Source organism: Clinocottus analis, unplaced genomic scaffold (assembly GCF_023055335.1).
Source record: "Clinocottus analis isolate CAN_PGR_092001 unplaced genomic scaffold, fCliAna1.0.p SCAF_13, whole genome shotgun sequence".
Lineage (NCBI taxonomy): Eukaryota > Metazoa > Chordata > Actinopteri > Perciformes > Cottidae > Clinocottus > Clinocottus analis.
This window is the reverse complement of record NW_027175854.1, coordinates 6129263-6142938: the sequence shown is the minus strand read 5'-3', so window position 1 is coordinate 6142938 and position 13676 is coordinate 6129263. Positions and strand designations below refer to the sequence as shown.

Here is a 13676-nt window from a genome sequence, read left to right as displayed (position 1 = left end):
CAATGGGTTCATTCTGGCAGTATTCCCATGATGCAGCTTGTCTGAGACTCTCTTTTTTTTAAATCAAATGCTGACCTTCACAGTCACCAGCTTAAACCTCAATTTACATTTTGGTGCTGTCCGTCACCATCAACAACACTGAATGAAGAAATATCTAAAACATATATTAGTAAACCTTTGGAGACCTGATACATATATGCCATGGATAACTTATGCAGCTCTTTTGTCTTGTAGTGGTGGACTTAATTTGTTCCACATTTGTATGGGTTTGAGGGACTTTTAGATTATATTTTTTAACATCTACATTATGATGGATTCTTGCCCGTGTAGTCACAGCATTACCTTCCCCTCTTTCCGATGCTACAATAAAGCATCAGTAAGACATTACATACTGTAGCATTCACCACAGAGGTTTATTTTATGACTGCAATCATCTCACAGCAAGATATGTGATATTCCTTTCAGAATATTAAACACAATATTGGTAAAACACAGCATCAAGACAAACAGAAGTTCAGGAGGAATGCAGAGAGGAGGAAAGTTAACCGATCCTGGTTCAGAGTTCTTTGATGTTGTCTCGCCACCTGCTGGCCACAAAGGAGAACACTAACTTTGAGCGAGTGAGTTGATGTAAAAATCAATCCAGAAGGTGTTCCAAGTCTAAAAGTGTAGCTTGGGTTGGAGTGTGTGTTTTGTCGTATAATAGAAATGGAGCAATTCTGGCATGGCCGACAATTAAATGGATGAAGAGTATGTACCCATTGCAAAAAGTTAAATTTAGATGTTTTTGAGGCGGTAAGCTGCATTCGTCCTTTGGACAGCCCCCAGGTAGCATCAGAAACTGGCTCAGTGTCTCGTCACCTTCATTTGACACATCATAACAGATCAAACTAAAACACAACAACAACCTTGTTATTCTTTTGAGTTGGCAGATAGGCACTGTACTGAAAAATCTGACGAAAAGTATGTTTCATCGAGCACGGGCTTTGAAGTAGATCAGGATGTTTTGTGCAGAGAGTGTTCCAACAGGTTCTGGAGCTCAGTCGTGGTTTATATTAGTTGGGTTTTGATCAGGAGCAGCTTTGACAGTGGTTTTCCTCCTGAAAGACTTGAAGAAGCTCGGGAGAGATGCCATCTTGTATGGGTTTTTCTTATAGGCGACGGCTTCAAACGTTTGTGCTTTGGACACGTCCACATACTCTGCAGCACTCGTCACATTCTTTTCTATATTGTTGATCAAGTCTCCCTAAAAAGAAGAAAAGCAGAATTAACACTGGTTATATTAGTCATAAATATTTTAAAATAAGGCAGCCATTTTACCTGAACCTCCAACAACACGGCAGTGTCGGCGAATATCTCGTGCAGCTCTTTAATGCTGGACTCGAGGCAAATTATGTCCCGATGACGAGACTTAATCTCGCTCAGAGCGTCAGAGTTGATCTGTAAAGTACAGCAGTTGTTTTTATAATATCTAATTAGCTTCACATTATTATATTCCAACTGCATGCCTAATGTCTCAAAACAACTAAATAAAGCAACAGTAGATATTACTAACTATTGCGGTGCAATTTTTAAACCGGCCAGAATTGAGGGAAATTCCACTAACATTAGATATGAAGATGGTGAGATTGTCACGATGTAGCATCTCCTCCAACTCTTCATCCGTTGTCACTTTGTCCACTGAAATAGTGACAAAGCTGAGGAGTTAAAAAGGGTGAGCCAACAAGAAGAGTTTGTTCTTTTAGGTGTTCACCACTGGATGGCGTAATTACACCTCTACTCCCCTCTACTGCAACACCACTTAATAAATCTACTGTGGATGTAAACCACAACGTGTGTGTAGACTGAAAGGAGAAGTGTAGTTTGTTAGATAATCAAAATGTAAAGTGCTTATGTTCCAGTGTCCTTTTTTTTTGGCAACTCACCAATCTCCAGCTGTCTCTGGATCTGCGCTTTGCATTTATCTCTGAAGGAGATCTGCGCTTTATGGTAGCCCCTCATGACTTCAGCAAAGCACCGAGTCAGGTGGGAATGCTGGTGAAAAGCAGATTGATTCATGAAAATTAATTAAATAGAAATATTTTACACAGACCATTAGTATAGTTTTGTCAGGTGCCTAAAGATTGAGGCTTCTGTGTCATGAACTCAAGAGTTGACCATCTTTATGCACCTGACGCGTCACAGGAAATAAAAGTGCCGCCAGACCTGGTTCTTCTGAATACGCTGAATTACTGAGGCTCGTTCATTGTTCTCCTCCACAGGAAGGTTCTCCTGCATTGCTGAAAGTACACAGATCAAATATGGAGGGAAAAAAAAGCAGAGCACCAATGTAAAACTGAAATTTTAACTCTACTGTACTGTCTGTTCATCACAGTTGTAAAGCACATGTTGGTTAAAGGACACCTTGCCAGATGCAGCCTGTGAGAAAACTTCTGTATCTTTCCACAATTGGGGTTTTGTTTATCAGAGCTGGATGGTGTTTTTACCTATGACCAGTAGAGTGGAGTATAGTATCTTCCTTTTCTAACTATTTGCAAGTCAAATGCCATGTGAACAATTCAGTTCCAGAATTTGAGGAAGAGAGTGACACACTTCTGCCTCATTGTCTCAAAACACTAACGACAAATCAATATCTACGGTACAGAAGCATATTTTGCAAAGACTATAAAAACAAAAACAGCTCTACTTACATTTTAACTTGGCCCGGACCAAGTTGGCGTTCTTCTTGGTCTCATTGTTCAGCAGCACCAGGTTGTCTTTTCTGCCTAAGAACAGCATATGTTCACTCAATTAAAAAAAAAAGGCACATTATCCATTTCATCCTCTCATTTTAAGATGCACATTGTCAAGGAGCATTATCGCCCAAGTTGGGCTTTGTATTTTTTTTTGTAATATTCTGAAAATGGCACCGTTGTCATAATCACATTAATATGACAAAAAAGATGCACCATATTTAGGTAGAAATTAGAAAATCAAACCCAATCAACATTTCCCCAATAACATGCAGTGTAGTGACAAGAGCACCTGCAGACACATGTTTGTACTTTTATTCAAAACTGTTATGCCTGTCTTCTTCTTTGGCCTCTATGTTGTTTTCCATATGGCCGCTACACCCCTTCCCCCCCACCCACCAAAACAAACAGGCTCAGGTGTGTTTGTCGAAGGCTGTTTAGCCTTTTTTGTGTGTGTTGCTTTGTTTATCTTTTTAATGTTGTGTGCCCTGGAGGAAGGATAGATCTCCGAGAGAGCATCAACGCCATGACGGTGCTCTGTACTTACTCTTGTCTGGGTTTAGACTGGAAAGGTGAGCGCTCTGTTGTCCCTCCACCTTTTCTGCTTGGCAGGAGATGTTTTCAATGAGGCTTCTCACCTCCCTCACCTGCAAAAAAATACACCAATACACACACGTGAGCCTACTGGATATGACGGGACAACAAACAGAGAAAACGGATGTGTGAAGTTTACCGTTTCAAAAACATCCTCTATGTCAGCTGTGCTCTCTGCTGTAGCATCTGCCATAGCATCCTGCTGCTGCTGCTACTGCTGTGCAAGAAGAGGGAATTCATAGCGCGAACGTTACTTTATTATGAACAAAGAAACTGCCGTCTGTTGCTCCACATACACAGGTAGGTAGAGCCAGTTGGACGCTGTAGGCACCTTCTCCATTTCTAGTTCAGTAGAAAGCCGCTTTAACGCTGCTTTCATTAACAACACGAGCTGGATGTAATCGCCATTTCCCGCCCAGGACGAAGTCAAGTCAATAAACTCCCCGAAAACTGTCGCAAAAATACTTCCTGTAAATAGTGCAAAAGCTGCTCCGCACCTCGCATTCCCTTTGCTGCAAAGTACAGAAAGACGGCCTCGATATTTGTTTGGACTTTCGGTAACGTAAGGCGGCGCAGGCTCGACCTTTACCTGCAGCGTCGTGTCCTCCCGAGCTGCCGAGCGCACCTGTGCAATAAAGGAAGAGCGCGAGCACGCGGGCGCGTCACCGTCAACACGAGCAAACAAAGAACCCGATCCACCGCCGCTGTGTTCAAGCTCAAGCTGCTCGGAGCAAATACGACAACTGAAACCCCTCTCCGTTGGATTAAATGTTAAGCTGTTGAGGCGCTGCTGTGTTTGAAAGTTACTGCACATGTAAAGTGGAGCTCAGCCGAGGGCGACGATACGCCTACGTCAGTGGCGGACGCGGGCTGTCTGATGGGCAGGGGCGACACATACAAAGGGCATCAGCCGCATGTTGAGGGGCCCCAGTATGCGTGATGTTTTTAGGGTGTACAATCCACTGCATCACGTTTTGTCCATTTAAGGGCTCCCATTTGTGCACCGCCTCACGTTTTCTCCACTGGAACGGTACTCCAGAGGGCACTTCATGTTGTTTTATCCACCGTAGTGGCATCAGACATAGTACTTCGTGCTTGTTTTGCTATATGTAGCAACTAATCTGTGTGGCTATTATTTTCCCTATTAGAATCATTTGCTTACATTAATATTTCCCCTCATGCTCCTAGTTTCCGTCAATATTACGTACAATATGTTTTCAGGCTACTGATGTTACTCATGCTGGTTTACGATCATGACCAGGAATAGTGCTATTAGTATGAACTTTTTTTGCATACAAAAAGTCCAAATGTATCAATAGAATACCAGCTTTATGATGAGTATTAACGGGTGCCTTTCAAACATCAGCAATATGTCTTCCGGCCTTTAACTGTGGGCTGAATGTTCAGTCTTTGTCCGTGACAAATGAATAGATATACTTAATTAAATTGAATGGAAATCCAACAGGGTTGCGTGCTGTTTTTTTGACAAGGATCCATTGTCTTTAGGACATTTTTTGACAACTTTATGTAACACATTGTATTAGGTTTATGTCCTCCACAAGAACAGCCTCTCCCTTAAGGAGGCTACATGACAGCATGTGCTAGTGCCAACCCAAGCTGCAGGATCTCTGCCAGCCCTTGGCCTATTGCTACATGTTTACATACTGGTAAGCCTCCAAGTCAACGACCCTTACTGACCTGCTGTTGCACAGTTTGCACAGGTGCAGCTTAATAGCACCATGACTGCCTGCATCTTCTGGCAAACGGTGTGAGCTACATGTAATGAGGTAGTGCTTGAGATTTTTTTCCAGGCCCAATTCAAAATCTTTACAATTCACAAAAAAAACATTTGGCAGCATTTAGAAATAAAATCCATCCAAGTGTGAAAATGAAAACAAGCAGCTTTGTTCACTACGCGCATACTTAGCCAGAATCAGACCCTTTATCACAGCAGGGTGGATACAGCGGCAGCCAATACAAGGAATGTAATTCTGGTGTGCAAATTAGTAAGCATTCGTAAGAATTAACTACATAAAAACAATCTATAAATAAATGGCTTACCAAATACAACATCATTTTGGCCTTTCAATAATATAATACATATCATGTGTTGAATGAAATACAAGGTATTTAAATGAAGATGATCACAATTCTGTTTTAAAAAGTGCAACTATGAAAGGAAATATTTCTATGATTCATGTTCTACATTGTCTGTTTAAAACTGTCACTGTGAACTGGCTGAGTCTTCCTCTATCTCCTCACAAAGGTGAACATGTGCTCATAGACATGATATTAAAGGAACATAGCATCTGCCGAGTCAGGTAAACACACAGCGAGAAGCTTCGGTTTCCAAACCAAAATGCTAGGATTTATAAATAATGCATTGAGTGCCTGTGTACAGCTTTTTGTTTTTTTGGTGTTCAGTATACCATCATTTTACCAAGAGCCATGAACAATGTATAGGCCTTGGCTAGACACATATGTTTCTTTTTCAAAACAAAAAGCCACAATCCTGTTTTTACCTCAGTGAATACTAACTATGCAAATGTTGAAAGGTGTCTCCTGAAGGCAGATGGTTACAGTTACCAAGGTGTGGCAGTATGTTTGCTCACAAACTGACATTAATAATCTTGCTTTAAAAAAAAATGTCCAAAGCCAGTCCTTTACTTTGCTCGCATCGTATTTGTAAATTTAAAAAAAAAAAAAGTAAGATAGGTTAAATACCAGATGCAAAGGAAGTGATGAACAGTTATGCCTGTAGTGGTTATATCATAGTATTAGTTTGATTCAATCATATATTTTATGCCCTTTTGTATAATTTAAAAGTATTTAAATAGGACTATATAGACCTCAATGTAATATTTCAATTTAAAATGTTATTTGCATACACCATTGAAGGTCAGAGCGACAGAATTCTGTCTTTTGTGCACTTCAGAAGGGGCTTGAACACAGGAATCATCGTGGAAAACAACCTTGCACTCAGAGGTACTTCTGTGATTCCCTTTATACTACAATTTTATAAATATATAATTCAATAATGACAGACCTTGAAACATGTCTAATTATTAGTAGTTTCAAGATTATAATCCGGATATAGAGAGTGCTTTTTCTCTTTTCTCTCTGGCCTGAAAGTAATAATGTGGTAACCGATATCTGAATCAGCAGATCCTTATTATCTAATTTAGTTAGAGTTGGGTTTTCGGATATATCCACATTTAATGAGGATTAACTCATATTTACTTGGCGACAAACATGTTGTGCAATTTCAACAGGCAGATAAATTATATTTTAAAGTACCCACAGGTGGTGGTTACTCCACTTTTTTTTTTTTTTTAGTGCTGCTGATGCTTTACAACAACACATATTTCAAGGTTATTTTACTCTTTATAAAATAAACAAAGATGTTACAGGAACATACACTAAATAAAGGAGCCTCAAAAGTGAGTTTTACATGGTTGGCCACGATACCATACAGTCCCTGGACAGGCTAAACCTGCACATAGCTAATTCTGCTGTTTTTGGCCAGCGTCCTACAGGCAACAATGAGCTGGTAATTACTAATTAACAGTCTGTCCAGTCTATGAAACAGATGTACCGGCCAGGTCTTACTGCCAGCATTTTTATTCCAGCCTCTACCTCCAAGACAATATGCCTCTGCGGGATAACAGGAACGGAGCTTAAGATGTTGTAACGTGCTATTGCAACGCAAGGCTTGGAGGGACTCCTTTGCAAACGATCTCTGATAGTGTCAATCTGAATTAGTTCAGAAAATAGCGCAACTTAACAAACTTATGTAGGAGGATTAAATGTAAGGACAATTCAATGCATTTCTCAGTGACTAAAACTCCAATAATAGCCGACAAATACGCCTCTGTAGCGAAATGTTTCCAAACAATTAAGAAATGCTTCCCAGGATTTGTTTATGTGTAATTATATATCAAATATGATCACAGCTGTGTTATAAACATCCGTCACACACATCAAAGGGACATGTTCAGTGTTTTGAAGCGGGATTGTACAAAGCATTTATCCATAGTTAATCATTACCTATAATACACGGCGCTCAGCACGCCCCCAGTGTGTAGAAACAGACAGAAGTTCCAGCACAAACACTGCTTAAGATACACTGCTGTGGGGCAAACACACATTTTAGCTATCAAAAAGAAAGGCCCACCGACAACAACAAAAATCATAATCTGTTCAAGTTCCGGCCTAAGCTATTAAGAATCCTTTCTCTCAGGGAACAGAACTGTGAGTGAAACTTATGTGTACTCTTCTAAATCACAAAGGCTGCGCCCTCTACTGGACTCTATGGGTAACGCTCTCTTCAAATCACAAACACACATTCCCCCTGAAAACGGTTCAGACCCCCACAGTGTACACGGCACCACTTTCTGCCATCCTAGTTCTCTTCATTGTACGTTGATTTGCCCACTGACCGCTTGACTGGATGAAGGGAAGCCCCGTGCATGAAGGCGTCAAACAAACAGAACCTTCAACTAGGTGACTGGTGTTAGTGTGAGGTTACGTTTGTGGCCAATGTACTGTACGTACTTAGTTTCTGTAGTTATTATAGGCCCATTACGTTTTTCCAAAACCAAACTAAGTGGTTTGGTTCCATTTGTGAAATTGTTTCCATGGTGGTGACACATATATTCAATATATTTAATTTACACTTAAACTTGTACAAGTTAACAATATACTGTTAACCATGTAATCAGAGAGAGTTTAATGTAAAATGTCACCAATAAAAAAAAAAAAAGGAAATCAAAGGTTTCACATCCAGCACCAGCAGAAGACCCAGAGGACATTTAACCCCTGAACTTGACAATGTTGATGCCATGATCTACTGGTGGAGCAGTACAGGCCTACACTCTTTCTTGTTAACAGTTTTCAATGTAAATCAATAATGCATGCTTGCTGGCAGGCTCAGCAGTGCTTAGCAGTGATTTCGCGGACTGGTACACTCAGGAGTAGGCAGACATCTGGGGAGCAGTTTTGCTTCATCGCTGATGATGAGTCCCTGGTGGAGCAGCTGGAGGGTGAGAGTCCAGCTGTGACATGCTTCAGGCCACCTCTCTGTCTAATTCTTCCAAAGCGGAGATAAATAGAAATAAAATGCATGCGTGGGGTGTGGTTATAATCTGACGTTAAAATATTGTAGATGCAAAAATGTAGTATTTATGGGATAATAAAAGTGGAAGTGCTATAGAACTCGACAGCGCTTGCTTGTTTGCATTTCTTTGAACTAATCACAATAGTCTTAGGAAGCACTAAAACCCAGGATTACACACACACACACACACACACATACTCACAAACATTTTCACACCTCTGCCGCCAATTTGTCTGGCACTTCTCGTCCCCTGAACCCTTTTCACAATTGTTGATTGGCAATTTCATTAGTTATTCAAATGCCATCAGAGGACATGTGTGGTGGTTTTGGCCACGGCAGGAGTTAACTGTGGGGTGAATGTGAGCCTCTGCACATGGACCACCTAATTAACCAGCCGGGCAGGGGGCGGTTTACACTCTGTGCGGTCCAGCTTTTCACTTTGATGATTAAAAGCTGCATCTCATATAGTAAGTGTGTAATGCTCAGCGGGTGGAGTCCAGCGTTATGTAACACCGACATGGTGATTCGCAGTGGGCCGATCGAATGGCACAATCTGCACCAAGGCTTTACTGTAAGTAGGTCCATAAAATAAATATCATAAATCAGGGGTGCCCAGAGTAATCCACAGCTGATTGTGATAAGGTGGTGTAATATACACAGTGCTTATGTTTTATCCACCAAATCTACCTCAGTTATGGACTTCCTATATTTTCTCAAATTACCTCCAGCATCTCACAGCAAACGTGCCCGGACCAAGGAGCGACAGTTTGAAGTCGAAATAAAGCATGTCACGCTCCTCAACATGACCTTTTCCTGCTGCAGGGCGTTATGGATTCAGAATATAATATATCCTTTTCCTTTGTGATGGATTTATCTCCGTGTGATTCTGAAATGTCAGAGGGGAAGAAAAGAAACGCTTTCACTGTCGCTTCTTCTCAACAGAAAAGAAAGAGATAAGACAAAGTTTGTGAACATCATTTTACTGAAGAATACATTATTGTATGTATTCAAGCAATATTCTTAAACATAAGTTTAAAACATGTATTGACTGTTGCAAACTAGTGGGAATTAATTGTATGTTTTTTAGTTGAGGAAGTTAATTTGTTACGTGTTGGCCGCCGAAAGTGTTATTTGGCTCAAGATCAGCCAATCCTTCAGGTTTCTAGTGGCTAACATTAGTATGCGAGGCAAGAAGACAAAGTAACTGGTTGATAGTTACTGAGCAATATTGTCCAACACTGTTATTTAATTTTCAATAATAAATACATTTATCTTCATATCCTCCAGCCCAGTCAATTAACTGAATTTTGCCTAAAAGCTGAAAACTGTATTATTAATTTGATTGATTCTTGAGTTCATGCCATGTTAGACAATCATAAGAACGCTACATTTCACCACACCTCCGTTCACTTGATGGGATATACAAAAAAAGCCTCTTTGATTGCTGTTAATGCTCAACAGATCTACCCTTGGGAGTCCTTCAGTGGAGCACAACACTGTTCATTAACTTCTGTCACTCTTGTAATTGTGTGTTTTGTGGATTAAATTGTGAGCACGGCTGGGCACATAATCACTGACACGTGGGAAATTGAGGTTGAAGAGACACACAAGCAGACACACACATGCGGGCGTGAAGTTTTGGACCAAGAAAGTTTAAATAACAGTGACTCGAGTTTAATACCTCTTTCCTTTTGGCCAGTTCCATCACCTCATACAGACAAACAACTGTGCGGCTATCCTCTCTCTACTTTTTCCAGTTTTCTCACGATTCCTCTCACCTCCACTGAAGACCTCTTGGAGATGAAAATCAATCATTGCTACTCTTTCAACCATTTTAGGATCAGTTATATTCAGAGACACCAAAGTCTTCTCAGTTTCAAAAAGGAAATCAGAATACGATCCTACTTTTACTCATTCCAAATGCTTCTGATGCTATGGATAACCCCCTGCACCAACCCGAGAAATATGCACAGCAAAGGCAAAGGTCTAGTCATTACTCATTTCCTGTTAAGGAAGACATACAGTCTAGATTACAAAAGCAAGGCCACCTCACAAGGTCTCTGTATTTTCTCTATCAGAACGTGATATGAATGTCAAATTAGTCCAGCTACAAGTTGAATGATCAAATCTGCCCTGTGATGCCGTGTCTAGATAAATAGATGAGGAGAATGTTATGTCGACCTGAGCCTCTCAGGCATGCTGGAGGGCAGATATTAAGAGCCCTGGTTTCCCGGGTTGTGAGGCGTTTTCTAAATTTTCATGTAATTTTTATAGACTAAATAATCCAAATCATCTTGCATACCTATACATTATTACAAATGTAATACAAATAGCTGCTATTATCATCACTAATGTACTAATCATTTACTAATTATTTTAGAAGGGTTTTGGCTTCCACTACAATATGGGCATATTATACCAATATATAATATTGGTATACATAAATGCATGTTAGCTTCCTTTGGATTTCTGACTGACGCGTTTTCTCTTCGGCAATCTGGCTCCCCAGTTTCATTGCCTTTCATAACTAGCTGCCACACCATTTATGTAAATGGTTCATGATTCAATCTTGAGAATAAAATTGCAGACATTTCTGTGCTTTTATTTTTGTTTCAGATGAAGGGACACTCTAGGATAACTTCCCTTCCATCTGAGTTTGCCATGAATAGATCTCGTAATTTATCAAAATGGAGTGTATACGGCTTTAAATGACAACGAGCAGCAGAACACAACCTGAAGGTGGATCATATTTTAACTAAATGAGTGATTATAATGTACGGCCCTTCAAGCGTAGGAAAGGAAATGGAGGCCTATTCACCGTTCAACATTGTCATTCAATGAAGACCAATACAGCTGGACTGAGGGGGGGGGGAAAGGGAAGGAGTATTTGAACTGTAGATGGCAGTATTGCATAAAAGCTCTCCGTCAATGTCAAACATTTTCAAGTGTAGCAAAGCTGAGGTTTAACCAACGCTAATTACTGCAATTGCAATTGTTTACTTTCGGTGTGTGATGCTGATTGAAACCGAGGTGGGCTCCCTCTGAAACCCCATCAGGCTTTAATTGTCTTCAGGCTCTGGATCACTCCCCGAGCTTTCAGTGGAATGTTAAACAAGCTGGATCAGTTCAGTCTCAGTGCAGTCCGGTGATATGCCTGTGTCACTGTCACATGTGGTAACCTTGGCACAAAAGTACACCCAAAGTCATACTTTGATGACCTGGAAGGGATGAGAAGCTGATTTTGGTTTCCATCCATCTCTCAGCTTTCACCCCTTGGCGAGGATTACGCTGTAATATTGCTTCGTGATTCTTATCCATATCTAGCTTCCCTTCCTTTTTGGTTCTGAAGCTTTTAAAAAGAAATAATGTTCAGTCACTATAACTGTCGATCACAGGTTAACAATATCAACTTGTTTTTAACATTTTCACATAACGGAAAAAAATGAAGCCCATGGTGCAAATCCCCAGACGCGCCCCCACTCGTCATGCACCGGGCCGCATGGCCATGACAAAAGAAGAGGTATACACACAAGTGGGTAGTTTAACGAATATGGTTTATTGAATTTAGGTAGTATACAACGCAATAGGCTGACAGTGCTGTGTGGAGTCAGTATTTTCAGTAGTGGCGGTGATTGTACGAATGGAAAGTGTGTTGTTGTATAGTGTAGCAACAAAGCTAAACAGCTCAGACTAGAGGGCCTTGAGTGTGCACTTGCAAACAAGGCCCATGTATTTCCAGTAATAAGAACAGGTGTTTCCACTATCCTGACAACCCTCTGCCATGCCCACCTGCAACCCTGTAGGGATAACAGTGGCAGAGGGGGTTGTCGCACTCCATTTGTTGTTTCAAACAATCGTGTCCTTGATATGTACTTAGCACAGTTGAACCAGACTACACTCATGCTCTATGAGGCTGCACTCAGGCACAGTTAGCTCAATGCTAACCACAGATTGTGAACATGCTCACAATGACCCTGAAAATCTGTTGATATTTACCATACTTACCATCTCATTGTCGCACGTCAGCACGCTAAATGTCCCACCACACTAGACAAAGACAAAGTCCGGGGCATTACCAACTTTGATTAATTCCGAGGGGATGTGTCTGTCTGCGGCGAATATCTTGTCAATCCCTCTAGTTGTTGAGACATTTGAAAGTGTCAAGCTCACTAATGTCTTTAGGATACAGAGTATGGGAATGATACATATACCAACAGATATGACATTGTTTCAAAATGGCCTTAAATGAATGAAAACATAATATATTACTGACCTATAACTGCATATTACTTGTAAGCTGATATACGGATAAATCACAACAAATGACATATCTGCCCTAAAATGTGTCTCAAAGGCAGTAGAAAAGACACTACTTATCCCTCGTGACCCGGTTGATGACATGTATTCCTCTGTGGTATCACCGCTTATTCCTGCACCATGATCACTTGCCTGTTAAACCATTTCTGTTCATCCTTTTCACCTGTCTCCCATCTTTAATTCATTTTGCCTGGAGCAAAATGACAGAGGCAAAGGCTGAAAGAAATAGAAAATGGACAAAGGGAATTCATTTCGTGGAGGAAGGGATAGTATGACAAAAACAATTGCCATTTACTGAATCCTCTTAAAACAACACAGCTGATAGGATGCAGAAGAATCTCGCTGAAATGTGTCATTGTTTTCCCACCCACTAGTGGCACACCTCCCAGGTCTTATGCAGATGTGGGTCCTCCTACGTTTGTCATTCTTCACCACACATGTCCTCTTGATAAGTGGTACGGGCAGGAAGGAGGGTAAGTGACGATAAAGCAGATACTACTCATTTGTATTCTGTTCACCCAAACTTGCAGTTCTTTTAGAGAACAGAATACTAATAAAACTTACTTTTGGTATGTGGCCGAGCATACAGGAGCCATTGCTTTGAAACTCCAGGGAAATGCTGGCAAGTTTGAGGAATAATTCAGTTTAAAACATATCAGCCTTTGAGGCCTTTGGAGCTGGACACAAGCCTATAAGTGGCAAACACAGGAATACAGAATATTTGGGATTTGGGTCTGTTTTATTTATAAGAGCTTAAACTTTAGTTTTAAACTACTGGAAGAATCAATAACTGAGGGCTAACTTTGACAGTCTGTCTCATTTAACAGAGCCATGCTGCTGTCCACGCCTAATGGCCTGGAGCTGTTTCCAGCCCAAGAGCAGAGTGAAATGTGTACAAGATGATAATTAAATAAGTG

General features: G+C 40.7%; 1 protein-coding gene across 4 annotated transcripts; it reads right to left on the bottom strand.

Moving 5' to 3' along the window:
* Window positions 1–433: 433 nt before the first annotated feature.
* Window positions 434–4120, bottom strand: LOC137784066 (syntaxin-2-like). 4 transcript variants are annotated; one of them, XM_068574492.1, is made up of 9 exons: window positions 3916–4120; window positions 3466–3540; window positions 3280–3379; window positions 2691–2765; window positions 2206–2279; window positions 1926–2034; window positions 1607–1680; window positions 1321–1440; window positions 434–1246 (listed from the first exon to the last, which is right to left on the bottom strand). In XM_068574492.1, the coding sequence occupies exons 2-9, from the start codon at window positions 3517–3519 to the stop codon at window positions 1040–1042; spliced, it is 813 nt and encodes a 270-aa protein (XP_068430593.1). In that variant the 5' UTR covers window positions 3520–3540; window positions 3916–4120; the 3' UTR covers window positions 434–1039. The 4 variants fall into 4 exon arrangements, with proteins under 4 accessions (XP_068430593.1, XP_068430596.1, XP_068430595.1 ...); XM_068574495.1 differs by having other exon boundaries at window positions 3466–3537; XM_068574494.1 differs by lacking the exon at window positions 3916–4120 and adding an exon at window positions 3824–3915.
* Between the last annotated feature and the right edge of the window lie 9556 nt (window positions 4121–13676).